The sequence below is a fragment of the Eptatretus burgeri genome, chromosome 6 (assembly GCF_056783735.1).
Source record: "Eptatretus burgeri isolate ZD-2024b chromosome 6, Ebu_testis_v1, whole genome shotgun sequence".
Classification (NCBI taxonomy): domain Eukaryota; kingdom Metazoa; phylum Chordata; class Myxini; order Myxiniformes; family Myxinidae; genus Eptatretus; species Eptatretus burgeri.
Genome location: NC_140966.1, coordinates 4,815,174 through 4,843,136, shown reverse-complemented (window position 1 = coordinate 4,843,136; position 27,963 = coordinate 4,815,174). Strand labels below are relative to the sequence as shown.

General features: G+C 50.1%; 1 protein-coding gene across 7 annotated transcripts in view; it reads left to right on the top strand.

The window, feature by feature from the left end:
• Positions 1–14,700: 14,700 nt before the first annotated feature.
• LOC147024157 (uncharacterized) overlaps positions 14,701–27,963 on the top strand; it is a 43,821-nt gene continuing 30,558 nt past the window's right edge. The window contains exons 1-3 of one of the 7 annotated variants that reach the window (XM_085883787.1): positions 14,701–14,837; positions 19,950–20,386; positions 20,528–20,614. In XM_085883787.1, coding sequence (XP_085739913.1) covers positions 19,954–20,386; positions 20,528–20,614 — 520 coding nt within the window. In that variant the 5' untranslated portion in view covers positions 14,701–14,837; positions 19,950–19,953. Of the gene's footprint in view, positions 14,838–14,931; positions 15,143–15,289; positions 15,309–19,946; positions 20,387–20,527; positions 20,615–27,963 lie in introns of those variants that run through there. The other 6 variants (XM_085883786.1, XM_085883785.1, XM_085883791.1 and 3 more) reach the window with 6 other exon arrangements.

Here is a 27,963-nt window from a genome sequence, read left to right as displayed (position 1 = left end):
TGGGGACGCTTTGGTTCCCTAGCAACAACCGAAAAACCTTCAAAATCGGTACCGTTCACGTGAAATCAATTCCGAAAGCCATTATCCCACGTAGGGTTATGAAATTTGGCACGAATGATCTACAGGTGATGCTCTATCAAATATATTCCGGTTTTTGTGATATATGGAATAGTTTACCCGCAGCGCCCCCTACAATTAGGGTATGCGTGAAAATTGGCGAAAATTGAAGGCCCCCTAGCGACCAGGTGAGTGCATCGATACGAATGAAACTTTGCAGGTTCGTGGTACTCAATGAGTACTACAACTTTGCCTCAGGACATATTGACCGATTTCGCTTTGGTCAGGGGTCAAAGGTCAATTAGTGCAAAAATCGATAATATGCGAGAGCTGGAGGTGCCTTCGCGCCAAATGCTACTCCTCCTAGGGTTATGGTCGGATGGTAATGAAATTCACACTAATCGTCTGGAATACATTGTGCACAAACGATCGAGCCGGATTTTCGATTTAGATCTTTGTTCACCCACAGCACCCCCTCGAACTTTGGGGATTTCCGATTTCAAATTGCATTTTCGGTACTTTTCATTCAAATGGATACCGAGTAGTTATCAGTAGATGGAACTGGATGAGATTTGATATGCATAATCTTAATGTGATTCCCTATCTGCTATATGACATCCATTTTGCTTTATATTGTTGCGGTCTTCGCGCCCGCCGGCGTGCGAACGGCCACGTAACTCGAATCGCGGCACGTCGCCCACCGGACGGACAATCCAGTCGTGACCCTCTCGGACTAACGCCGGGAACCAGTCACGGGTGGACCTTTCGGTCTCACCGCGATCGAGCCAATCAGCCCCCGCGTGGGATAGGGTTGCTCGCCAAATTTGAACTACCTAAGTACCCACGCGGAGGGTAGACCGGGCGATCGCACCTCGCCGCAGGTCGACTTCGGACACGGGCCCGCAAGCGACCCGTTCCGTGATATCAGAATAACCGAGCGGTGTTATCGTCGACCTCGACGGTTCGGTTAATTATCGGGCGTATCCAGCCCACTACCAACCCTTTACGTGAAGCAAGATGGGGATTCAATGGGGAAAAAGACGAAGCGAAGCGGGAAACAGTTCAACAATAAAGCACATTTATTCGCGACGAACGGAAAGCACACAAATACAATTCCACCAAATGCACACAAAAAAGAAAACGCAATTCCATTTTACACAAAAAGCAAACATAAAAGTGAAAACACAGTGCAGAGCTAATTCCGACTACCGAGCACACGGCAACACTTACACAATTCTACTTCACAGGCCGGCGCCGACAACACATACCCAAAACCAAGGAAAAGAAATACCCTCAAGAATGAGGTAGGCCTGGGGCCGAGACCTGGTCGGGCCTACCCGTCTGGTGATGAGACGCGGAGCGCGATGGCCCGCAGCCCGCGGGCCTCGTGGACAGTGCCTGGCAGGGGGTGGGAACGGGGCCCCCTTGGTCGCACTATCTCAGCGCGGGGGGGAAACAGGAGGGGGGTTGCTGATGCTCGGGGTATAGAGGATCTTTATTATGTGCGACGAGCGTCTCCACCTCGGCCAGGTCGCGCTGTCGGCCTCCCAGGGGTGCAGCTCCCTGCACGACGCGAGCACCCCCTCGTCCGCCCTCGCCGCCTCTCCACAGCTCGTCCCCTCCGTTCCGACTTTTAACGCACACGACGAGCAGCTCCACCGCCCGCGAAGTCTTGACTCTCTGTTCCGACTCCTTCGCCTCGTTCCGACCTTTACTACTCCTTCTCTCGTTCCCTCTTGCGACTCTCCGACCCCTCGTTCTCGTTCTGCTGACTCTTTCACTTCTTGCGACTCCTTCGTTCCGACTTTTACTACTCGTTCCGACCTTTACTACTCCTTCTCTCGTTCCCTCTTGCGACTCTCCGACTTTTACGACTCCTTCGTTCCGTTCTGCTGACGAACACCGTCCTTTTATCCCCCCGTAACTTCGCCTTTGACCCCCTCCCTTTGACCTTTCACCTCGCTCCCCATTGGCCCGAGAAAAAGTGGGCGTGAAGGCTTTTTGATCCACAAATTTGCATATATCGATCGCCCTGGGGGCGGGGCCAATTCGCCCCTCGCTCACCGATTGGACGGCAAAAAGTGGGCGTGTGTCGTTTTGGATCCGTTTTTGAAGCAGAAAATCCGTGATTTTGTACACGCTGTTCAACGTGCGCCCTACACGAGTCCAGCATCGGTGCCCATGAGTGGCGCGAGATGACGGTGATGCGATGGTGGCGAGTTGTGACGGTAAAGGTCGTGGCGGTTGTGGTGAAGCGGTGGTTGTGGTCGGTGGTTGATGTTGTGGTTGTGATCATGGCGGTTGGTCCAAAATAAAGATAGTAAAGGAAAAACGGCTATCCTGAAGAGTCGCAGCACGTATAAATGACATGTATTCCCACTAGACAACGGGTTTGGGCCTAACTACACATGCACTTACCGAGATACCTCACCTAAGGGACCTGAATGGTGGTTTGCGAATCTGGTAACCACAACACTACCCCCTTCCCTTTTTACAGACTCGTCCCGAGTCGTCAAATTTTCGTGTGCCATCATGTGTAGTTTTCCCCTAGTACATTTTACCTACGGATCCCTGAGTGCGACATTCATGGTATTCGTGTCCCCAAAATAAATAACCTGAGGGCTGCGTAACTATCTAAACAAACTCACTCACACGGACGACTTAAATAAAATTGCCGGCGCTAAGACATACATGCCGGGGGCGCACTCATATTTACAGTACATCTTAACCTTAACTTACAAATTTTACACTAAACCATGGCCCAGGATCATTGACTCTGCAAAAAGAAAGCAGTTAGCAGGGAGCCAGGCTGCCCACATGCAGTCTCTGGCTCAAACAATGCAGGTGACAGGAACGTGGCTGGCTGCTCACACGCAGTCCAAGGCCTTCCCTTTTTGAACTGAACTCAGTGAACCACAACGGTGCTTGGGCTGCACAAACGCAGTCTCCGTGCCAGCTCAAGTGGCACCACGCAATGAGCACAACGAATGGATGCATGAGCGGTTTTGAACTGAATGCAGTGAACGCAAACACGGTGCACGGGCCGCCACTGCAGGCCCCGTGTTGTAGCTGCCAACAGGGCAGTTCTCGCAGCTTGCAAACTGTTGCTTTGATCCTGGCGCACATGGAAATGAACAGGGGGGGGGCAAAGCAAAAATTGAACGGGGGCTGGTGAACAGGGGCAGTGGGCATGGCATGGCAAAGGTGCAGGCAACACACAGCCCGCAGAAGAAGGCCGCTGCCGGCAAACACAGCCCGCAGATGTACTGGCCGGCACAGGCCTTGAAGAAAAACAGCCAGCAGATGAACTGGCCGGCACAGGCCTTGAAGAAAAACAGCCAGCAGATGAACTGGCCGGCACAGGCCTTGAAGCAAACACGGCCAGCCGATGGCACAGGCCTTGCAGCACAACAACAGCTGCCGATGAAGTTGGCCGGCCTCCGCCTTGCAGCAAAACACGGCCAGCCGATGAAGTTGGCCAGCCTTTGCCGTTCAGTGGAGGTTGGTGGAGGGAGTGCGGTGGTGCTGGCCACTCGGAAGGCGGGCTCGGACCTACCTACCTGTCTCCCTCCCACCTATCGCCTTTGCCTGTCACTGTACCTACCCACTCCCTTAATTTGTCAAGCCCCAATTTAGCCCCAACTTAATTTTTTTGTTGTTTTTATTTTTTACTTCCCCACTATAAATCGTCCCCTAACCCCCTTTATCGTCCTTGTTCGGCTAACCTATCCTGTCACCTAGCCTACTCCCAACCCCTACGTTCCCTTCCCGGAGGGGAATAAGGGAGAGCTAACGTCCTGTGTCAAGGCCCAACTCAAGCCTCAGAATGGCCTCCCCAGAGTTCGGCGATCTTAACCCAAAGTGGGTCCAGCGGCCCCACAGCAGAGGCGAGGGATGGATGGTGCGGAGGGGTACATCTCCTAATCTACCCTAACCATTTAACTGTTAAACTACCCCGGGGCTTTCAACAAGCGCCTCTCGCTTAAACTATTGGTTCTATAAACCCAGATTCCCGTCGCCTGTGTTGGTGTCCTCACAATTTCGGGCCTCGACCCCAATTTTCTCTCCGTGCCCTCACACACGGTCTCTGGCTGGGACACGTGGCTCCCTTTGGCAGGCACGACCCTCTGCCCGAATCTCCCGCTATGGCACCCCGGGCACTACACTGCCTCCGAGCCTACCAGCTCCCTAACACCGGGAGTGCCCCCCATGGCACCTCCCCTGAAACGCACACGTGGCAGGCCGGCCTCCGGGCCCCTTTCCGAGGGTCACCCGTGCCCACAACACTGCCCACGCGGCTAATGGCGCCCCGGGCCCCCGCACCAAGCAGGCGCACCCGTGCCCACTACGCTATCCCGGCCCCCCATGGGCCCTTGGCCTACCACGGCCGACTAGCCTGGTGCCCGGGGTACCCACTCAGCGATACTCACCTTTCGCAGCCACGCTCCCAAGCCCGTCAACAGGGCTCCTGCACCCCTCCAAATGGGTCTCGAGCCTACTTTCCCTCCAACAGCAAAACGACCTCCATTTTTCAATTTAACTAACCCCGCTAACTCACTTTACTCTGACCCCGGGGTCCCTTGGGCGGGAGTCACTCCTCCCCCCAATCACTCATCGCACCATGCATTCCCCATTCGCTCCATACACACAGACCCGCTGGCCTCACTCACTCACCAAGCACATGCTTCCACCTCACTCAACATGTACACGCTTCCAATTCACTCACCAACAACTCTTCAACACACACACCACTGAACTCTGCCATCCTTCTAACTACATCCCCTAACTAACTCGTGCTCCCACGTCGTCCCTTACACTATAGCACGTTCCTTTTAACCTACGTAGCTAAACTACGTCCCCTCTACACACTCACAAGTCTGTCACGGTCTCCAAATCAATCATTTTATTTCCCAACCTAAATCTGGCTACAATCCCTCTAACTAATCCATTCCACGGACTCCATGAGGACTTACCCCTGCCCCATGAAGTCGGTCTAGCTAAGCTAACCCTTCCCCCTAACTCGTTTTCCATCCTGTGCCCAGGTAAGGGGGTCTTTCACCCCTTGCCCAGGAATCCTTTGCACCCGAAAGTGAGGCTTGGCTTTCCTTTTTTTTTTTTTTCATGCGCAGCACCTGCGCGGCAACTCGCGCTCTTTGCACCTTGCAACTGCCCGTGACGTCATGCAGCTGCACGTGTTCCTCGTCCCTCCTTGGACGGGACCATCCGGCAGAGATACCCCTCCTGCCGGATTCCAACCCCACGTGCAGCCATGGCGTCACCGTGCGCATAAAAAAAAAAACACAAGCCACACGTCTCGAGGGGTTCCCCACGCGAACACATGTGCTTTGCCCGTTGGAGCTTAACACACACGATCGCGTGAAGAACCCGTCCGGTCCAAATCCATTTACCTGCCTAAACTTTGTCCGTCCGCGGGATCGGCAAATCCACCGCGTGCGTTTCCGGACCGGGACTTCACTCTCGCAAGCGAGCACGTGGCGGTCTCGTGCGTTGCACAGCACGAACCGCGTGCTCACTGCTGGGTGAACCCGGCACGGTCCGCGAAACAACTACAGCCGCTACTCGGCTTTCGTTTCTCCCATGTCGCCGTCTCCGTCTCCATTCCACCCACGCATACCTGCGTGTTACGACGCACACAGTCCACACCATCACATTCACACGGGGAGACGCGGCTGCGTGCTCCCGCATGCCAACCGACATCTCCCTCTCATACCGCTCTCTCACACACACGGTCTCCCTTGCACACAACGACCTTGCACACGGCCGTTCACTCACGCGTGCCTCACTACTCACACAAACCATACTACTCACACGTGGTGCTCCATTCACTCGCGCGGGGGCACTCACCCGCGGTGCCTCACACACACGTGAGGGCACTCAACCGCTGTGCCCCATCCACACACCGTGCCTCACTCATCCACGCGAGGGCACTCAACCGCTGTGCCTCATCCACACACGTGGGGGCACTCACCCGCGGTGCCTCATCCACACACGGCGTGCTGGGAAGCACGTACTCCGGCACCATCGCCACCACACCACTCACACACGGGGTCGCTTCCACACACGGGGTCGCTTCCACACACGGTGCCGCACTCACACCTTGCACCACACACACAGGGACAACCACACTGGGGATTCGTGTCCCCACAAGGGTCTCCGGGGCCTCTATACCCCCCAAGCTCTCCGTGCACCCGTCCACAGCACTCGTCCCCTCAACCTCGCAAAACACGACCGAACTCACCTGGTCGTGACTCGCCTCAAGGGGCATACTCCCTCCCCTCGTTCCTGGAGGAGGCCATCCAGCTGCTCGCACCGGGTCCCAACACGCTCCGCGAGCCTCACCCCCATTATCCTCCACTACCTCCGTGTGTGTGTGTGCGTCACTTACCCCGTCCTCACCGTGCAGTCTCTCCTCTGTCGTTCCCTTCCCGGCTACCGTCACTGCCAACTCTTCACCCTTTACCTCCCTTGTCTCAACTATTATTATTTCCTTTGTCGTCACCTCGTGTCTCGTCTCACACGTTTTGGTCTCCCCATTTAATTTTTCCCTTTCGGTCATCGTCACGACCCTCGCCCAACACGTTCCACGAATTATTTTTTTCACCCGCCTCCACCGCGGGCCTGTCAGCCGTTGTACCCCCTTCCAGCTCGTTTGCTCCCACACGTGAAGTCGCCATTCCCAGCTCCCTGGTCACGGCCTTCATGCCCGCCTGCAGGCATCGGCCCATGTTCTGCGTCTCACCCCGCAGCTCTTTCATTTCTTCTTTCATGTTTGCTTCCATTCCGTTTATTTGCTTGTTCATTTCGTTTTTCATTTCATTTGTATTTGTATCCATCTTCTCGTTCATGCCTTTCATTTCGTTTTTCATTTCATTTGTGTTTGCATCCATTTTTTCGATCATTTTCGCATTCATCTTTTCGTTCATTGCCGCCAGCATGGCTATAGCTGGGCCATGTTGGATGCACTCAGCTGAAACCGTTTCGGCAAGGGTTGGGGAAGGGTCTTGGTGGAGAGGGGGGAGGTGTCATACACCGCGGCCGCTGCCGCACCCACCTCGGGCCCTGGGTTCAGTTGAGCGAGTCCGTGTTCCTGCACAATCAACATTTCCTGCTCGAGGATTCCATCCTGGACCATGGACTCTACATTATTACACATATACATTTCTAATACCCCCGGCTCCCGCTCGCCTTGAGGACGCCATCTTGCTTCTCGTGAAGGGTTAATTTCGCTCGCTCGTAATTTGGAGGGAATCGGGGAGTCGCTTCTCTCACCCCTGGACCGATTCCCGTAAATTTGGCCGGAGACAGGAGAGCCCGTTTTCCTGTTCTCCGATACCAGTACGCGAGGGCGATGAATTTGTATCCCACTCCTGACACCAGTGTTGCGGATTTTCGCGCCCGCCGGCGTGCGACGGCCACGTAACTCGAATCGCGGCACGTCGCCCACCGGACGGACAATCCAGTCGTGACCCTCTCGGACTAACGCCGGGAACCAGTCACGGGTGGACCTTTCGGTCTCACCGCGATCGAGCCAATCAGCCCCCGCGTGGGATAGGGTTGCTCGCCAAATTCGGAACTACCTAAGTACCCACGCGGAGGGTAGACCGGGCGATCGCACCTCGCCGCAGGTCGACTTCGGACACGGGCCACTCGCGACCCGTTCCGTACTATCAGAATAACCGAGCGGTGTTATCGTCGACCTCGACGGTTCGGTTAATTATCGGGCGTATCCAGCCCACTACCAACCCTTTCGTGAAGCAAGATGGGGATTCAATGGGGAAAAGACGAAGCGAAGCGGGAAACAGTTCAACAATGAAGCACATTTATTCGTGACGAACGGAAAGCACACAAATACAATTCCACCAAATGCACACAAAAAAGAAAACACAATTCCATTTACACAAAAAGCAAACATAAAAGTGAAAACACAGTGCAGAGCTAATACCGACTACCGAGCACACGGCAACACTTATACAATTCTACTTCACAGACGGCGCCGACAACACATACCCAAAACCAAGGAAAAGAAATACCCTCAAGAATGAGGTAGGCCTGGGGCCGAGACCTGGTCGGGCCTACCCGTCTGGTGATGAGACGCGGAGCGGCGATGGCCCCGCAACCCGCGGGCCTCGTGGACAGTGCCTGGCAGGGGGTGGGAACGGGGCCCCTTGGTCGCACTATCTCAGCGCGGGGGGGAAACAGGAGGGGGTTGCTGATGCTCGGGGTATAGAGGATCTTTATTATGTGCGACGAGCGTCTCCACCTCGGCCAGGTCGCGCTGTCGGCCTCCCACGGGTGCAGCTCCCTGCACGACGCGAGCACCCCCTCGTCCGCCCTCGCAGCCTCTCCACAGCTCGTCCCCTCCGTTCCGACTTTTAACGCACACGACGAGCAGCTCCACCGCCCGCGAAGTCTTGACTCTCTGTTCCGACTCCTTCGCCTCGTTCCGACCTTTACTACTCCTTCTCTCGTTCCCTCTTGCGACTCTCCGACCCCTCGTTCTCGTTCTGCTGACTCTTTCACTTCTTGCGACTCCTTCGTTCCGACTTTTACTACTCGTTCCGACCTTTACTACTCCTTCTCTCGTTCCCTCTTGCGACTCTCCGACTTTTACGACTCCTTCGTTCCGTTCTGCTGACGAACACCGTCCTTTTATCCCCCCCGTAACTTCGCCTTTGACCCCCTCCCTTTGACCTTTCACCTCGCTCCCCATTGGCCCGAGAAAAAGTGGGCGTGAAGGCTTTTTGATCCACAAATTTGCATATATCGATCGCCCTGGGGGCGGGGCCAATTCGCCCCTCGCTCACCGATTGGACGGCAAAAAGTGGGCGTGTGTCGTTTTGGATCCGTTTTTGAAGCAGAAAATCCGTGGTTTTGTACACGCTGTTCAACGTGCGCCCTACACGAGTCCAGCATCGGTGCCCATGAGTGGCGCGAGATGACGGTGATGCGATGGTGGCGAGTTGTGACGGTAAAGGTCGTGGCGGTTGTGGTGAAGCGGTGGTTGTGGTCGGTGGTTGATGTTGTGGTTGTGATCATGGCGGTTGGTCCAAAATAAAGATAGTAAAAGAAAAACGGCTATCCTGAAGAGTCGCAGCACGTATAAATGACATGTATTCCCACTAGACAACGGGTTTGGGCCTAACTACACATGCACTTACCGAGATACCTCACCTAAGGGACCTGAATGGTGGTTTGCGAATCTGGTAACCACAACAATATCTTATAGTTTCCATGCTCGACGACCCATCGCCACCTACCGGCTTGTGTGTATATATATATATATATATATATATGTATATATATATATATATATATATATATATATATATATTTTTTTTTTTTTTTTTTATTATGTCAGAGGTACATACATTCATTATGACATCATAATTGCATATGTACCATGCCACATCCGATCAGTATGAAAATTTTTGAGGGTCATCTTGGGATAAAATGCTCCGCCAATTTTTTTTGATGATGTCATCGGTCACGTGATTTGGCAGCCATATTCTTTGTATTTATTTATTTTCTTTTAACCTTCAAAAATATCTTCTCTGAAATGGTTGAACAGATCAAGGTGAAACTACACATATGATGGCCTATCCATGAGGAACAAAGTTCACACACATGATGTCATTGGTCACATGATTTGGTATCCATTTTGGATTTACCCTAAAACCCATAAAAAAATCTCCAGAATGGCTGGACAGATTGAGTGGAAACTTCATACAAATGTTCCCCAAGGCATGGTTGTCAAGTTTGTGAAGGAATAATTGATTGGTCACATGGTTTGGCAGCCATATTGGATTGAGGAAAATATTACATAATGTTTTCTCTGAAACTGCTTAATCAATCGACAGGAAACTTCACAATTATGATTTAATGGTGATGGGGAATACATTTTTTTTAATTTCAACTTGATTGGACGCATGGTCTGGCAGCCAGAATGTTTTTTTTTTTTTATTTTTTTAGATTGGGGTTCTTTTTGTTTTTGTTTTTGTTTTTTTTGAATAAGGCTCGATTATGCCTGGATGGGTTTGAGGGTAGAGGAGTTGCAGCTGAAACCCGAATCCTATCCAGGTTCCTCCTGATCACTTCATCTTTGCTTTTTGCTTGTTTGGGTTCCTTCTGATGACTCCAATGCAGGACTGTACCTATTTGGTCTTCCATTTGATTTGAATTGAATTTATTTCAATCCCATTCTAAATTCAATTGAATGATGAATGAAAAACTTCATGGGTCAGGGTCAAGGTCAAGTGTCCGATCAAAGCGGGACATCTTGGTACCTAGTTCTACTTATGTCTATTATTAGATCACCTGGAACATTGTTCCAAGTGCTGATGGGATGGCATGTCGTCCGTCCTGTCCGTCCACAAATACTTTCAACTTCTTCTCTGAAACTCCACATACAATTTCTATGAAACTTTACCACAACGTTCATCACCGTCCATGTACCAGTTTGTTAATGGCATTAAAAAAAATCGGGCCCTGAAGGGGGTGAGGAGGGTTTCCACCCCCAAAATAGGTATTTGCTTTCTTCTCTGAAACTACATAGTCGTGGCCAAAAATATTGACACCCTTTCACTTTATTTCCAAATAACTCACAATTTTTTCTCAATAAGTTGAAATTGACAAAAGTATTTTGTCTCCGCAATTCTTTATTTCACTGTTAATATTGCAGAACCTTTGTTTTTGATTAAGAACTTAATATATCCTTTTCAATCAGAAAATAAAAAGAAATGGCATTGACAAAATGATTGATACCCTCGGCTTAATATTTTGAAGCACACACAGCCTTTGGACAAAACGATTGCAGTCAAGCACTTCCTCTAGCCACGAAAGAGTTTCCTACTCCACTGTACTGGCAGTTTGTCCTACTCTTCTTGTGTAAACTGCTCCAGTTCTCCCAGATTTGAAGGGTGCTTTCTCCCAACTGCTGTTTTCAGATCTCCCCACAGGTGTTCAATGGGATTTAGATCTGGACTCATTGCTGGCTACTTCAGAACAGTCCAGCGTTTTGTCTTGAACCATTCCTGTGTGCCTTTTGAAGTGTTTGGAGTTGTCCTGCTGCAAGACCCATGACCTTTGACAGAGACCCAGCTTTCTGACACTGAGTTGAACATTGTGCTCCAAAATACCTCCTTGGTAATCTCCTGATTTCATGGTGCCATGTACACATTCAAGGCACCCAATACCAGAAGCAGCACATCAACTCCAAAATATCACTGTTTGACTATAGCGAAGGTGTTCTTTTCTTTGAAGGCTTCATTTTGTTTTCTGTAAACAGAGAGATGATGTGCTTTACCAAAAAGCTCTTATTTGGTCTCATCTGTCCACAGGACATTCTCCCAGAAGGATTTTGGCTGTTCAGGTGTGTTTGGAAAACTCCAGTCAGGCTTTCTTATGTATGTATGTATGTGTGTCTGTCTGTCTGTCTGTCTCTCTCCAGTGGAGTCCTCCTAGATCTCCTACCATAGAACCCACTTTCATTGAGTTGGCGACGGATGGTGCGAGTTGAAACTGTTGTACCTTGTGTCTGAAGGTCAGCTTGAATCTGACAGTTGATCGGCGTGCTTTCTCCACCATTTGAACAATCCTTCACTGCAATCTTCAAGTTTTCTCTTGTGGCCACGTCCACGGAGGTTGGCTACAGTGCCATGGGCCTTAAACTTCCTAATAACATTGCATATGATGGATACAAGAATATTGATGGACTTGTAGCCTTGAGATTGTCCATATGCTTGGTGTTGGTTTAATGGTTCGGGAGGTGGGCTTGGGATCCGAGGATCCTGAGTTCAAATCCTCCTCGACTGTTGAATTCATACCAGGTGGGGTTGACTCTGCCTATCGTCCTTCTGAGGTCGGCAAAATGAGTGCCAGCATGCTGGTATCCTGTGTCAGTGTGGCGACCCGTCCAGGATTGTACCCAATCGCCAAGGAGACTGCTTAAGCAGCACCAACGCTCTGCACAGAGTATGATCCCAACGGATGGCTGAATTGTCCATGCTTGGCTACAATCTTGTGTCTGACCTCCTCAGACAATTCTCTGGTTTTCACCCGGGTCGTCCGTCCGGGCGTCAACATTTATAGCTGTGAGTGCAATAACTCATAAACTGTTCGCCATATCGATTTGAAATTTGAGTCACACATGTACCACCTGAAAAGGAAGAACCCAATTGATTTTGGGGGTGGCCATCTTGAAAAAAATGTTTTTTGTAATAAATGGAAAACCGCTTATCTGATTTCAATTATTTTTGGTTACTACGTTCCTCACCCCTGGGGAACTTTTTCCAACATGGTTTCGGCCCGCTCGGACATCCAATATGGCCGCCAGGCAGCCATGTTGAAAAAAACGACGTTATCGCTATGTTGGCTCTAATTTTTTTCTTTTCTGATGGAACTTGCTGGAAATGTAGGTAACGGAACGAAGTAGGTTGCTGTTGAATTTCGGCCATGTCGAACACCAAATATGGCTGCCAGGCAGCCCAATTTAAACTTTTTGCTGTATCGCTCAAAACACATGATGACCAAATGGTGTCTTGTTTCCAATTCACCTCCCTCATTATCTGGAATATATATGACCTTTTTCAATGGCGGGGGATTCCCCATCTCTGATGGGTATGTTTATTTCTGTTGTCCATGCTCATTGCGGTCCACACAGTGACACAAACCAACAGAACGATTCTTTTTCTCGATTCAAACTGGTTGAACGAGTGATTTTTTTTTTATATTGCAGGCACCTGCAACTCACCACAGGTGAGTTCATTTCCAAAGTAAAGGAGAAACATCTGTTTGAAATCTAATTATTTATAACAATTTCTGAAAGGTGCCAATAATATTGTCCGGTCCATTTTGTTCATGGTAATACGGCATGGTCATCCATGCCGACGAGTGGTTCCCTGGTTCTCTTGGTGCGCCGCTACCAGATGAGCGTCGAGAAGTATGTGATGCATCAGCAGTTTATACTTATGCAGACCTCCATGGGTGTACTGGGGCGTGGTGAAGGAGAGTCACGTGACCCGCCTCCACCGGGGCGTGGTGAAGGAGTCACGTGACCCGCCTCCACTGGGGCGTGGTGAAGGAGAGTCACGTGACCCGCCTCCACCGGGGCGTGGTGAAGGAGAGTCACGTGACCCGCCTCCATTGGGGCGTGGTGAAGGAGAGTCACGTGACCCGCCTCCATTGGGGCGTGGTGGAGAGTCACGTGACCCGCCTCCTTTGGGGCGTGGTGAAGGAGAGTCACGTGACCCGCCTCCGTTGGGGCGTGGTGAAAGAGTCACGTGACCCACCCGTGTCGCGATGTGATGCGATGCTGTTGTGTTGTGTTGTGCCTGTGTCCTGAATAAACTTGTTCCCACTTCAGAGTTTTCGTCCGGATCATTGAGTGCATCACAGGGTCTTGCCGCTATATTTTTAGCAGTGTCTCGCCGAGCGAACGCTTCTCAGAGAGAGCTTGGCATTTTCCTTCTTCTCGGTCTTCTTCTTCTTCTTATTCTTATTATTTTTCTGACAAAACCTTCACCTCTCGGACTCGGCTGTTGCATAAACAAAATCCGGATCTCCTTAAACACTAAGCACATGTACACATCCTCACATAGACGGTGCCTTTTGAGAGCGTCTATCATGAACTTTTAAATATATTCGGACATTTGCTTTAAAGTTTCGAAAAGTTCACGTTACTATTTAAAGATTGTTCCATTTATCATATTGTAATTTCGTAAATACATTATTTATTTGGTAAATACACGATATATCGTAAATACGGGAATACATTATGAGTCTCGCTATTGGCTTAATCAAAGCACGTGACGAAATATCGGAAGTTGCTTTTTTTTTTTTTAAAGACGACAAAACCTTTAGTCTGCTGCTCTTGGACACATTTGTCCTTGTTATTAATTACGGAACACACCAGTACACAAACACCGCACAAAACAAGTGCGGGTGAGGGTCTGAAAGCTCTGATTTGCTCTTTTTCTTTCTTTCATTGTCCTCTTCCTATCAGCTGGAGTCGGCAAAGGGAAGTGTTTGACCCAAGTATTTCACGAACCGGCTGGCACACCCTGACGTTTGATTTCGTAGTTCGGGCAGGAATTTGTAATTTGTTCAGTGTGCCAGCGATAGCTCACCTCCTCTTCCTGAAGTACGTCCTGGATGTTTAACGTGCAGGGACCGTTTAACGTCCGTCCGAGGGATGACGCACGTTCACGATGAAACACCAGGATGACGGTTAAAAGCCGGGTTGGGATACCAACTCAGACAAGACCGCAAGCTGTTGCCACGCAGCATATTCAAGATATAACTCTTCCCGCCCTCCCCCCTTTGCGGGGCCAACAATGTGTAGAATATACCAGCAGGTGTGGGGGGGTTTTTCCCCTCAAGAATCCAATCCTTCATGAACAGAGCACCCACAACTTCTTTTTGCCAACGTGGAATGGAAGGACCTTGGGAAGCGATCGGTCGCGTGCGTACGTAATAAATAGATAACCTCCTCTGGGGAGGAAGTGCACGTGAAGGAAGGAAGGAAAAGAAAGTTCGCGTGACGATGCACAGCGTGCTCCTAAAAACGTTCAGTTGGGAAGATGTTTGATGATGGACACGTCATTAAATAAGAAAATTAATTATATAATTTTTTTTTTTCTCTTCAGACGATCAAACAGCGCCGTGTGTTGAAGACACAGGATGTGACGTCAGCCGGACGTTTCCTCGTCGGAGCTCGATCGCCTGTTCCGCTCTTGAAATCAAAAAACTTTCTTCTTTCCAAGGTACGTCGTGTATATTATCATGAGTATTATGAGCATTATTATTATTTGGTATTTTCATCCCGATGGTGGATCATTTCCACGTGACTCTTGGTGTTTATTTTCGGTGCAAACTCGGCTAGTCTGCGTGGTGATGGTTGACCGTCGGTTGCGTGGTACCGAGGAGGCCTCAGTGTGTATCGCCGGGAAACGATTCGTGTCGAGGTTTCTTTGGTAATTCGTGTGCTTCATGACTCCCCTCATGGATTCGAAATGCGACTGCAGGCCGTCCGATCGACATGATCCTTTGATTCGAGAGAAAGAAGGAAGTAAGATTCGTTGCAAGGCAGTCGTCAGGAGGCCTTTCGGTGCTGGGATTCGAGTGGAGTTCGATAAACTGCCGACGTGGTGCTGCGCTGGGAGGGCCTTGTGTCGATCTTCAATGGGGCTGGAGAACCTGGTTTGTTAGTTACCTCAAGGGGCCCGGAGAACCAGGTTTGTTAGTTACCTCAAAGGGCCTGGAGAGCCAGGTTTGTTAGTTACCTCAAGGGGCCCGGAGAGCCAGGTTTGTTAGTTACCTCAAGGGGCCTGGAGAACCAGGTTTGTTAGTTACCTCAAGGGGCCTGGAGAACCTGGTTTGTTAGTTACCTCAAAGGGCCCGGAGAACCAGGTTTGTTAGTTACCTCAAGGGGCCTGGAGAACCTGGTTTGTTAGTTACCTCAAGGGGCCTGGAGAACCTGGTTTGTTAGTTACCTCAAAGGGCCCGGAGAACCAGGTTTGTTAGTTACCTCAAGGGGCCTGGAGAACCAGGTTTGTTAGTTACCTCAAGGGGCCTGGAGAACCAGGTTTGTTGGTTACCTCAAGGGGCCTGGAGAACCAGGTTTGTTAGTTACCTCAAGGGGCCTGGAGAACCTGGTTTGTTAGTTACCTCAAGGGGCCTGGAGAACCAGGTTTGTTAGTTACCTCAAGGGGCCTGGAGAACCAGGTTTGTTAGTTACCTCAAGGGGCCTGGAGAACCAGGTTTGTTAGTTACCTCAAGGGGCCTGGAGAACCAGGTTTGTTAGTTACCTCAAGGGGCCTGGAGAACCAGGTTTGTTAGTTACCTCAAGGGGCCTGGAGAACCAGGTTTGTTAGTTACCTCAAGGGGCCTGGAGAACCAGGTTTGTTAGTTACCTCAAGGGGCCTGGAGAACCAGGTTTGTTAGTTACCTCAAGGGGCCTGGAGAACCAGGTTTGTTAGTTACCTCAAGGGGCCTGGAGAACCAGGTTTGTTAGTTACCTCAAGGGGCCTGGAGAACCAGGTTTGTTAGTTACCTCAAGGGGCCTGGAGAGCCAGGTTTGTTAGTTACCTCAAGGGGCCCGGAGTGCCAGGTTTGTTAGTTACCTCAAGGGGCCCGGAGAACCTGGTTGTTAGTTACCTCAATGGGGCCTGGAGAACCAGGTTTGTTAGTTACCTCAAGGGGCCTGGAGAGCCAGGTTTGTTAGTTACCTCAAGGGGCCCGGAGTGCCAGGTTTGTTAGTTACCTCACGGGGCCCGGAGAACCTGGTTGTTAGTTACCTCAATGGGGCCCGGAAAACCAGGTTTGTTAGTTACCTCAATGGGGCTGGAGAACCAGGTTTGTTAGTTACCTCAATGGGGCTGGAGAACCAGGTTTGCTAGTTTCCTCAAGGGGCCTGGAGAACCAGGTTTGTTAGTTACCTCAAGGGGGCTGGAGAGCCAGGTTTGCTCGTTTCCTCAAGGGGCCTGGAGAACCTGGTTTGTTAGTTACCTCAAGGGGCCTGGAGAACCTGGTTTGTTAGTTACCTCAAGGGGCCTGGAGAGCCGGGTTTGTTAGTTTCCTCAAGGGGCCCGGAGAGCCGGGTTTGTTAGTTACCTCAAAGGGCCCGGAGAGCCATTTTTGTTCGTTACCTCAATGGGGGTTGGAGAGCCAGGTTTGTTAGTTACCTCAAGAGGGTTGGAGAGCCAGGTTTGTTAGTTACCTCAAGAGGGTTGGAGAGCCAGGTTTGTTAGTTACCACAAGGGGGCTGGAGAGCCAGGTTTGCTCGTTTCCTCAAGGGGCCTGGAGAACCTGGTTTGTTAGTTACCTCAAGGGGCCTGGAGAACCTGGTTTGTTAGTTACCTCAAGGGGCCTGGAGAGCCGGGTTTGTTAGTTTCCTCAAAGGGGCCCGGAGAGCCTTGTTTGTTCGTAACCTCAAAGGGCCTGGAGAGCCAGGTTTGTGAGTTACCTCAAGGGGCCTGGAGAACCAGGTTTGCAAGTTTCCTCAAGGGGCCCGGAGAGCCAGGATTGTTAGTTACCTCAAGGGGCCTGGAGAACCTGGTTTGTTAGTTACCTCAAGGGGCCCAGACAGCCAGGTTTTCTCGTTTCCTCAAAGGGCCTGGAGAGCCAGGTTTGCTCGTTTCCTCAAGGGGCCCAGAGAGCCAGGTTTGTGAGTTACCTCAAGGGGACTGGAGAGCCAGGTTTGTTCGTTTCCTCAAGGGGCCTGGAGAGCCTGGTTTGTTAGTTACCTCAAAGGGCCTGGAGAACCATGTTTGTTAGTTACCTCAATGGGGCCTGGAGAACCTGGTTTGTTAGTTACCTCAATGGGGCCTGGAGAGCCAGTTTTGCTAGTTACCTCAAAGGGCCTGGAGAACCTGGTTTGTTAGTTTCCTAAAAGGGCCTGGAGAACCAGGTTTGTTAGTTTCCTCAAGGGGCCTGGAGAGCCAGGTTTGTTAGTTTCCTCAAAGGGCCTGGAGAGCCAGGTTTGTTAGTTACCTCAAAGGGGCCTGGAGAGCCAGGTTTGTTAGTTCCCTCAAAGGGGCCTCGAGAGCCTGGTTTTTTCGTTACATCAAAGGGCCTGGAGAGCCAGGTTTGTTAGTTACTTCAAGGGAGCTGGAGAACCTGGTTTGTTAGTTACCTCAAGGGGCCTGGAGAGCCAGGTTTGTTAGTTTCCTCAAAGGGCCTGGAGAACCAGGTTTGTTAGTTTCCTCAAGGGGCCTGGAGAGCCAGGTTTGTTAGTTTCCTCAAAGGGCCTGGAGAGCCAGGTTTGTTAGTTCCCTCAAAGGGGCCTCGAGAGCCTGGTTTTTTCGTTACCTCAAAGGGCCTGGAGAGCCAGGTTTGTTAGTTACTTCAAGGGAGCTGGAGAACCTGGTTTGTTAGTTACCTCAAGGGGCCTGGAGAGCCGGGTTTGTTAGTTTCCTCAAGGGGCCCGGAGAGCTGGGTTTGTTAGTTACCTCAAGGGGCCTGGAGAACCAGGTTTGTTAGTTTCCTCAAGGGGCCTGGAGAGCCATGTTTGTTCGTTACCTCAAAGGGCCTGGAGAGCCATGTTTGTTCGTTACCTCAAAGGGCCTGGAGAACCAGGTTTGTGAGTTACCTCAAGGGGCCTGGAGAGCCAGGTTTGCGAGTTTCCTCAAGGGGCCTGGAGAACCTGGTTTGTTAGTTACCTCAAGGGGCCCGGAGAGCCAGGATTGTTAGTTACCTCAAGGGGCCTGGAGAACCTGGTTTGCTCGTTTCCTCAAAGGGCCTGGAGAACCTGGTTTGCTCGTTTCCTCAAAGGGCCTGGAGAACCTGGTTTGTTAGTTACCTCAAGGGGCCCGGAGAGCCAGCATTGTTAGTTACCTCAAGGGGCCAGGATTGTTAGTTACCTCAAGGGGCCTGGAGAGCCGGGTTTGTTAGTTTCCTCAAGGGGCCCGGAGAGCCGGGTTTGTTAGTTACCTCAAGGGGCCTGGAGAACCAGGTTTGTTAGTTTCCTCAAGGGGCCTGGAGAGCCGGGTTTGTTAGTTTCCTCAAGGGGCCCGGAGAGCCGGGTTTGTTAGTTACCTCAAGGGGCCTGGAGAACCAGGTTTGTTAGTTTCCTCAAGGGGCCTGGAGAGCCATGTTTGTTCGTTACCTCAAAGGGCCTGGAGAGCCATGTTTGTTCGTTACCTCAAAGGGCCTGGAGAACCTGGTTTGTTAGTTACCTCAAGGGGCCCGGAGAGCCAGGATTGTTAGTTACCTCAAGGGGCCTGGAGAACCTGGTTTGCTCGTTTCCTCAAAGGGCCTGGAGAACCTGGTTTGCTCGTTTCCTCAAAGGGCCTGGAGAACCTGGTTTGTTAGTTACCTCAAGGGGCCCGGAGAGCCAGGATTGTTAGTTACCTCAAGGGGCCCGGAGAGCCAGGATTGTTAGTTACCTCAAGGGGCCCAGAGAGCCAGGTTTGCTCGTTTCCTCAAGGGGCCCAGAGAGCCAGGTTTGTTAGTTACCTCAAGGGAACTGGAGAGCCAGGTTTGTTCGTTTCCTCAAGGGGCCTGGAGAGCCTGGTTTGTTAGTTACCTCAAAGGGCCTGGAGAACCATGTTTGTTAGTTACCTCAATAGGGCCTGGAGAACCTGGTTTGTTAGTTACCTCAAAGGGCCTGGAGAACCTGGTTTGTTAGTTACCTCAATGGGGCCTGGAGAACCTGGTTTGTTAGTTACCTCAATGGGGCCTGGAGAGCCAGTTTTGCTAGTTACTTCAAAGGGCCTGGAGAACCAGGTTTGTTAGTTTCTTAAAAGGGCCTGGAGAACCAGGTTTGTTCGTTACCTCAAAGGGGCCTGGAGAGCCAGGTTTGTTGGTTACCTCAAAGGGGCCTGGAGAGCCAGGTTTGTTAGTTACCTCAAAGGGGCCTGGAGAGCCTGGTTTGCTGGTTTCCTCAAAGCTCGGTCGAGCGTTCCACGGATGAGCATGCTGTCCTTAAAACGGACGTAAAGTTGCGTGGTCTGTGAGGATGAGCAGGTGCATGTTAACGATCCTGCAGTTTCCTTTCGAAAAGGGCAGGCCATTGTGTTTCAGGCCTCAAGAGCCAAATTTCTGTGCTAACCGACGTCGCCATGCAATGGATTGTGGCGACCCGGCCTTGGTTAATGCACCACAGAAATGTCGTGGGCACCATACTACTTCAAGGAGTTTGGAACTTGCTAGACGAGGCCCTCGTTGGTCCTCGTAGTAATTTTTTTTTAATACGAGTAACCTTTAAGTATTCACCTTTGCCAAGTGGATCCTGCTTGTAATTTGTGGTCGCTGGTGCCGGATCTACCTACTTGGGGTTTGGGTTGGGTTAGATTCGAACAACAGATGATGTGCTACTCCAATGGAATCTGTACCAATTGGTAAACATTTAACTTATGTGTGTTTGCTTTCAGCAGAGGCATGTCCGAGCAGCTGGGTCTCGACCCATACCATGACTTTCCTGCATGGCTCACCTCCCGGGGCATGAACCACCGCATGGCGCGTGCTCTCGAGATGGAACTGGGAATCACGGACTATGACGCCTTGCTGGCGTGCGCCCGTCCAATGAATGTTCGCTTTGAGCTGCTCGCTGTAGCCAAGGAACGGCTGCCCTTCGCCGCCTATGCCGTACTGCGCCAGGTGCTCGAGGGTTGTCCCTTAGAGGGTGGTGCCAGTGGAGAGTCTTGTAGCTTTCGGTGCTCGACATCACCACACGCTGCTCTTGCCGCTCTGCTTGATGCAATTGTGACCACGCTCAGTGGGTTGAGCCAGGAGCTATTCCATTCTGCACAGAGGTTCAGTTGTCTCTACTCAGGAGGGCAGGACTCTGTGGAAGACGTCCAGGCAGACGCAGGTAAACCTTCACTGCACAGGCTGGTGGTACTTGAGTTGGCAATGCACTCTTTACACTGTTTTCTTAGACCAGTCGGTGTGGTTATAATGCGACCGTTTGTTTCTAAATACGCCTGCAGTTGTTATGACCATTTGCCGGCAGGATGTAATGAAGACTCAACTCAACTGGACACGACACAAAACTCCCAGCAGCCTTGGCAGATGGAAAGAGAGAGGGAAGACTATAAAGGTATTTTGTAACCATTGTAGTTTAAGCCAAACCTTGTTAAACTGGTCCAATGCTCCCAAATGCTCAGACCACCTCAACGCGAATCCCACAGCTTGATGCCCGACAAAATACAGCAGATATTTTGTTTCTTTATCCAAGTTATACAGTAGGTAATTTTGCGATTGAATGTTGAAATCTTCTTTCGTCTTTCGTCTTTCTTCTTTCTTTCTTCCATTGATGCCAGCACTTGATCTTACTTAATTTGAGTGTGCTGAATTCAAATCTGAAGTTAGTTTCTCTCTGTAAGCTCTCAATTTTTTGCAATCCACCATTATCAACATTTATTTGGTAAGTTACAATTTGTATTAAAAGCAAATTTAAATTAACATGTTGTTGCGGTTGAGGAAATTTGCAAGCCACCATTCAGGTCCCGTAGGTGAGATATCTCCAAGTACATTTGTAGTTAGCCCCAAACCCGTTGTTTCGAGGGAATAAATGTGATTCATTCGGGCTGCGACGCTTTGAGATAGTCGTTTTTCTGTTCTATCTTTATTTTGAACCAACCACGAACCAACCGCCATCACACAACAACCACCAACCACAACGCCGCTTCACAACAACAACAACGCCAACAGCCACGATCTTTACCTTCACAACTCGCTCCCGCAAACATCGCATCACCGCCATTCCAAACGGCACCATGGCCATAAACCACCACCATAAACCCTCCACCACCTTCACCTCTCTCCTTCTGCGGCCATTCCCGCACCACCTGTGAGCACCGGGCGTCGGGCTGTCCTGGGCACGTACGGGACGCGCGCCGAGCCGCGAGTGCAAAATGCGGCCTTTCCGAGGAGAATTCGGATCAGGAATCCTACACGCCCACTTCTGATCCGTCCAATCAGCAAGCGCGGGGCGGTTTGGCCCCGCCTCCAGGCGCGTCGGTGTAGAATCGAGATATGCAAATTCTAGGATCAGGGGAGACTCACGCCCCTTTTCCTCCATCCAATGGGCGAGCGTGGCTCCACCCCAGAGCTCGTTCTGATCCAGAAATTTGCATATGGGTTCTCCTGCCGGCCTATAAAGCGCCGAGCGCGGGGCGAATTTGGGCAGTCTGTCGGGGTTCGGAGTCTGTCGGGGAGCTGCAAAGAGAGGAAGCTTGGAGCGCAGAAAAGAGTCGGTTTGGGTCGAGTCGGTTTGGGCAGCGTCGGTTTGAGTGGAGTCGGCCTTGGAAGGGCAAAGAGAGTTTTGGGGCAGAGTCGGGTTGGAGCGCGGAGTGGAGTCGGGAGGTGAGGGCGTACAGGTGGTTTGCTGCAGTCGGCTGAGGAGAATTGGGGAAGAGACCGAAGAGCTCAGGTCCGAGGCAAGGAAGACTGCAGTCGGAGACGAGGTCGCGGTGGAATCGCTCATCGCGGAACCCAAGCAAGCCAGCTATACTCTTTCCCCAGAGCATCAACAATTCCCCCCTTTTTCCCCCCGCGCTGAGATAGTGCGAAAAGAGGGCCCCGTTCCCACCCCACTCCAAGCAGTGCCAACGAAACCCGCGAAGGAGCACGAAGTCGGGGCACCGCCACATTTGCGGCTCATCACAAAGACACGGGTAGGATCCACCCAGTCTCGCGGACCTGACCGCTCTTTCAGGTCCCGCGCAAATATTGGCCCACAGGCCCCGTCTGCCCCCTTGTCTTTGAGGGTGGCCCTTTTCTTTTGTTTCTGTGTAAACGTGTGTGTGTGTGTGTGTGTGTGTGTGTGTGTGTGTGTGTGTGTGTGTGTGTGTGTGTGTGTGTGTGTGTGTGTGTGTGTGTGTGTGTGTGTGTGTGTGTGTGTGGCGCCAGTCTGGTGAAGTAAAACTGTGTAAGTGTTGCCGTGTGCTCGCGTAGTCGGTAGTATCTCTGCATTGTTGTGTTTCTTTTGTTGCAATTGCTTTTGGTGCATAATTGTTGTAATTGTAGATGTGTGCTTTCCGTGTGCCGCGGAATAAATGTGCATCATGTTGAACTGTTTTCCCGTTTCGCTTCGTCTTTTCTTTAATGGAATCTCCATCTTGCTCCACGTAAAGGGTTGGTAGTGGGCTTGATACGCCCGATAATTAATCGGAACCGTCGAGGCCGCCGATAACACTGCTCGGTTATCCCGATAGTACGGAACGGGTCGCTTAAGTGGCCCGTGTCCGGAGTCGACCTGCGGCGAGGTGCGATTGCCCGGTCTACCCTCCGCGTGGGTACTTAGGTAGGTCGAGTTTGGCGAACAACCCTATCCCACGCGGGGGGCAGATTGGCACGATCGTGGTGAGGCCGAAAGGCCCACCCGTGACTCGCTCCCGGCGTTAGTCCGAGAGGGTCACGACAGAATTGTCCGTCCGGTGGGCGACGTGCCGCGATTCGAGTTACGTGGCTGTTCGCACGCCAGCGGGCGCGAATTCGCAACAATATATTTCGCCATAAAGGCGATAGGTGATTCAGAACAATTGATGAGGATGGAATGCAAAGTTCAAATAGGTCGTATTCAGGCAAGAATTTGCGCTTGTAGCTCTTGCGTTTGTGGACTTCCTCAGGGCAATCTCGTTTGATGCTCCAGCAGTAGTCTGCCATCATATTTTTGTCCCATCTCCCTTGGTAGCGCTCTTCCATCGTCATGAAGTCCTGATGGAAGCGCTCTCCCTGTTCCTCACTTACAGCCCCAAGGTTCTCAGGGAATTGATCAAGGTGACTTCAGGAAATGGAGCTTGACACTCATGTTGCACCCAAGATCATGAAAAGCCAACTGCATTCTCGTAACCACAAACTCATAGTTATCTGCCTTTTTGTTACCAAGAAAGTTTTGTATAACTGCGATGAAAGACAGCCACGCTGTCTTCTCCTTGTCATTCATCTTCCTTACAAATTCCTCATCACGTACAAGGGCACAAATTTGAGGTCCATCGAACGCACCTGCTTTGATCTTCGAGAAAGACAAAGCAGGAAAAGCAGAAACTATATGTTGAAAACATTCACCATCAGTACTCAATGCCTTCACAAACTGTTTCATCAAGCCGAGCTTGATATGGAGTGAGGAAAAATGATGTTCTCTCGGCTGACGATTGGGTCATTCACAATGTTTGGCATGCCTGCTTCCAGAGTTTCACAGATGGGCCACTCCTTCTGGATCCAGTGTTTCTCTCGAGCTCGGCAGTCCTACATGCAGAGATGTGATGGAAACTTTGTGAAGCCTTTCTGTTGACCAAGGAGAACTTTGACCATTTTCAGGTCCACACAAATGATCCAGTTGTTCTCGTGATATTTGAGTAAGTCAATGACCATTTTTATGTCATTATGTTCTTCTCGCCAATGCACTGAGCGACCAACTGGAACCGCTCCATAAACATTGACATTGTGCAAGAGAATACACTTGAGGCTGCGCTTAGAGGTATCCAGAAATAATCGCCATTCTGGATTAATATTGGATTATACGAAGTAACACCTAATTACCTGGGATATCGTGGCAGTAAACACTGCTTGCCTTCTGAGAAAAAGGCGACAAAGATCTGGTCCCGCTTTTGGAAATATGAAACATTTGCAGAGTGGTGAAGTAGATTTTTTTTTTTCTTGCAGCCTGGAGGCTAATACCTCAGCTGCTTTCTTGGAGAGCCCCAAATCACGCACCAAGTCATTCAATTCTGGTTGGCTAAACTGCTGAGGGGCTGATGACTGTTTGGTGAGGAGGCTTCGGATGGTGAGGAGGCCTCCTCAGATGAGGAGGCTTCGGATTCTGAATCCATTTCTTGAAGCCCGTCATCACGACCCTCGTGCTCTTGCTGATCATGTTCACTGCCTTCATCTTCAGATAAGACAAAACCATTAAAAACTGGAACGGCAAGTTCCTCAGAGTGCAGAGTAGGTCGAATTGCTGTGGGAATACAGGGTTAGGAGATCTTTTGCCGGTTTTTCTTGCCGACACTCTTTGTGTTGACCAGGAAAAAATAGCAGTCAGTTACGTGGTCCTTGGGTTCTCCCCAAACCATGGGAACTCCAAAAGGCAGACCCTTTCGTTTTCCTTTTGTAAATTCACGAAGCATTTCCTCGCAATTATGACATGCAATATGAGGAGCCCATTTCTTGTCTTGGTCGCCAAGGGATCATCAAAATAGGCTTTATAGGCACGCCTTACAAACGATGTTATATTGCGCTTTTGACGAAGTGTGTAGCAGCCACATATACTGAAACGCAAAAGAAACTTACCACCTTTTAAACCTTCAAATATCAACAATAACACTGCGTGTAGTAAATGTGTGAACTTCTTTGTGGACAGTAGTATCCTCACTGTCAGACAAAACGGTCACGGATGGTCATTTGAACCTTCAATGGTCACTTCATAGCACAGCTGTTAAACAGCCGTTTTGACTGTCAGTGATTAGCCAAGGGGTATGGGATGATTTTAATGAGCTGCACGTGATGTCTTGATATTGGCTTTAAAAAGGCCAGTGCAAAATGGGCATTTCAATCAACATGCCACGATTGTCAAGGGATCAACGGCAGTGTGCCTTGGGCATACTGCGAGGCGGATTGAGCTACCGTGAGGTGGCACGTCGCCTTGGCTGTTCACACCAGACAATATCGGCCCTGGTGGACAGAGACACCCTCCACAACTCTGCAGATGACAGACCTCGATCAGGGAAGCCAAGAGTCACCATTGCAAGGCAGGACAGGCAGATGGTCCTAAGTCAGATGGCTTCAGACATTGAGGACTGAGTGGGACAGAATGCAGCAGCAATCCATCCAAAGACTGGTAGGCAGTATGTGCCGACGATGCACTGCCTGTATCCAAAACAATGGTGGCCACACACGCTATTGAAAGGGGACTGACATTGCACCCTGTGCTGTTCTGTGCTGTAGAACAAACTTATGAGATGGTGTATCTTGGTCAAAAACTTGACATGTCATCAATAAAATGCCAATGTTTCAATTAGCAATTGTTGGTTTGTTTTATTTTGAACTGTTACAATTTTATATTTCAAACAAGTGGTAAGTTTCTTTTGTGTTTCAGTATACATAACAGAATGATTCAGGATTATTTACACATTTATGTCTTATTGAAGGAAGCCATGATCAGATCTGAAACAAAGAAAAACATAAAGTCAAAGAATATATATCAATAAAGAAAATTGATGTCAAATAAATCGTGAGCAAATCGTTAGCAGCAAAATGAATAAGGTCTATCGTTATTTAGCAGTTTAGGCATCGTATATTTCCACTAAAGTCCGAAATAGCACCCCGAGTTCTCAAGTTATCCCGAGTGCAAATAGCAATGGATGTCCTTTTTTTGCAAAAATCGCGTTTCAAATTGCATGAAAACTAGAGCATATAGAGGAAAACCGATTTCAGATTTGAAATCGGCGTTGAAAAAATACATAGAATAAGTTGAAAAATCTCATGCAACAGATAATAAGAAAAAATTTGTTACCCAGTGTTATCTGTGACGTCGCATCTGGAAGTCGACCGCCATATTCATACTGTCTGCAGGTTACATTGTGGTACGATTGAACGCAAACGGCAAATAATTTTCGATATTTTAGTCCTTGTCCTTGGTGCTTGTGCAGTAACACAAACTGAGATGATTTCATGCTATACCAATAGCCAAAAGACCCCAAATTTGCCAGAGATTGGATAAGGTTTGTCCAAAATACCTGAGTGTGGATGGGGCTTACAAAATGTTCACGTTTTGTGCTCCCACATTTTACAGAGCAGTGATGTGAAACAACAGTGATGGCTAGATCTTGTGGTTATCCACCACGATTGAGACAATGCCATCCTCGCGTTTAAGTGGAAGAAACAGCCGTTCCCTGAAACTGTAAGACTTTCTCTACCCAGCTACCAGCCTACGTAGACTGCCGTTTTTTTTTTTTGAGTAGTGAATCAAACTTCTCACCTTTCCACCACTCCCACAATACTACCAACACACTCATACCATTCCCCCGTCCACCGGGGTGGAACATCGACTCGGTACGACGCGACACGACACTGTGCGGCACGACCACAGATACAAATGGCGTTGAGGGAAAGTATGAAATGGGGCAATCCCGTAACATACAGGGCACCTGGTCAGCCTGCGACGGTGGGACAAAGCATTTGTCTCTCAACATCACAACAAACATTGCAAACTACAAATCAAACCCATCAACATAAAGCGGCGTGGACTGCGATTACAGATCCAATCAGAACATGATAGCGCAGCACCGGCAGATGGGCGGTCCTGTTGCAAAAGGTCGACGGCTGATGCCTCCTTGGTCATCGGCTCCACAGCTGGACTTGGGCTCAGCCACTGGGCATCGCATAGAAACAAGAATGGTCCATTAAGTAGGCAAGCACCCACAAAGCTCAATCTGCGCTCGAAGCTGCTCTGGTCGAAGGCCACACCTCTTCTGGGCTGCTCTGGTCGAAGGCCTTATAAGGGGACCTTTATAAGCCTGAGAACACAAGGGCTCTCGGCGTGCACGCGTGTGGGGAAATTGAATAGTCAAGGCTGAACCTGCGAGGACGAGCGGGCTCGCGACTTGGTGCAGCAGAGTGCTGACAAACCGAGGAGTTTTCCTGGATGCGCCAACCAAGTACACCGATTTACACAATCTATATTTGGCTTTCTCTACTTCTAATTCATTCACTTTCAACGCACTAGAGTATTCAACAATTAACCCTCGTCCCTTTTTTAGGGCTGGGTGGGTTACTGACTCGATTCATGAGCCTGCCGGCTTGCATGGGTTGAGTGAGAGGCCGACCCAACGCCTCAACCTAATCTTTCAATGTCTATCACTTTCTGATATTTCCTTTGGAATGACTGAGGTGTCTGCATGTGTAGAAAGTTGTGATAAGATCACTGACTAAGAGGGCTTATGTGCTTAAGGGGAAGATCTTTCTTCTTTGACACTACCTGCTTGTAAGTACATGCCTTTGCTAAACCTTTAAATACCATGTTCCAAACTGTCCGATCATCTCTTTCCATTGGTTAGACAATGTGCAACTAGTAATGGGGAGTTCTGCTGCACCGTTTCGTTATGGTTCGATATTGGCCAACGTCACACTTGGGGTATTGCTCGGCTGTTTTGATTGACTGCAGTATGGCGCTGAGAGCACCAGAGAAACCCCCCAGACTGCTGTCTGAGGGTTTTTATTTGCCGGAAAGGTGAAGCAGTGTTAGTTGGACGCTGGACCCTGCCTGACTTCAACATCTTAGATGGCTTCTGTGGTTGCCCAGCAACCCATCGTGCCATGTCATTATCTGTGGCTCGTTTCCTTTTTTGTTGTCTACATTGTCGAGGCTCCTATGAGAGCTAACACAATGCACAACAAGAGTGGCAGGAGAGGGAAGGACAAAATAGTGGGTAACAGAGACATGAG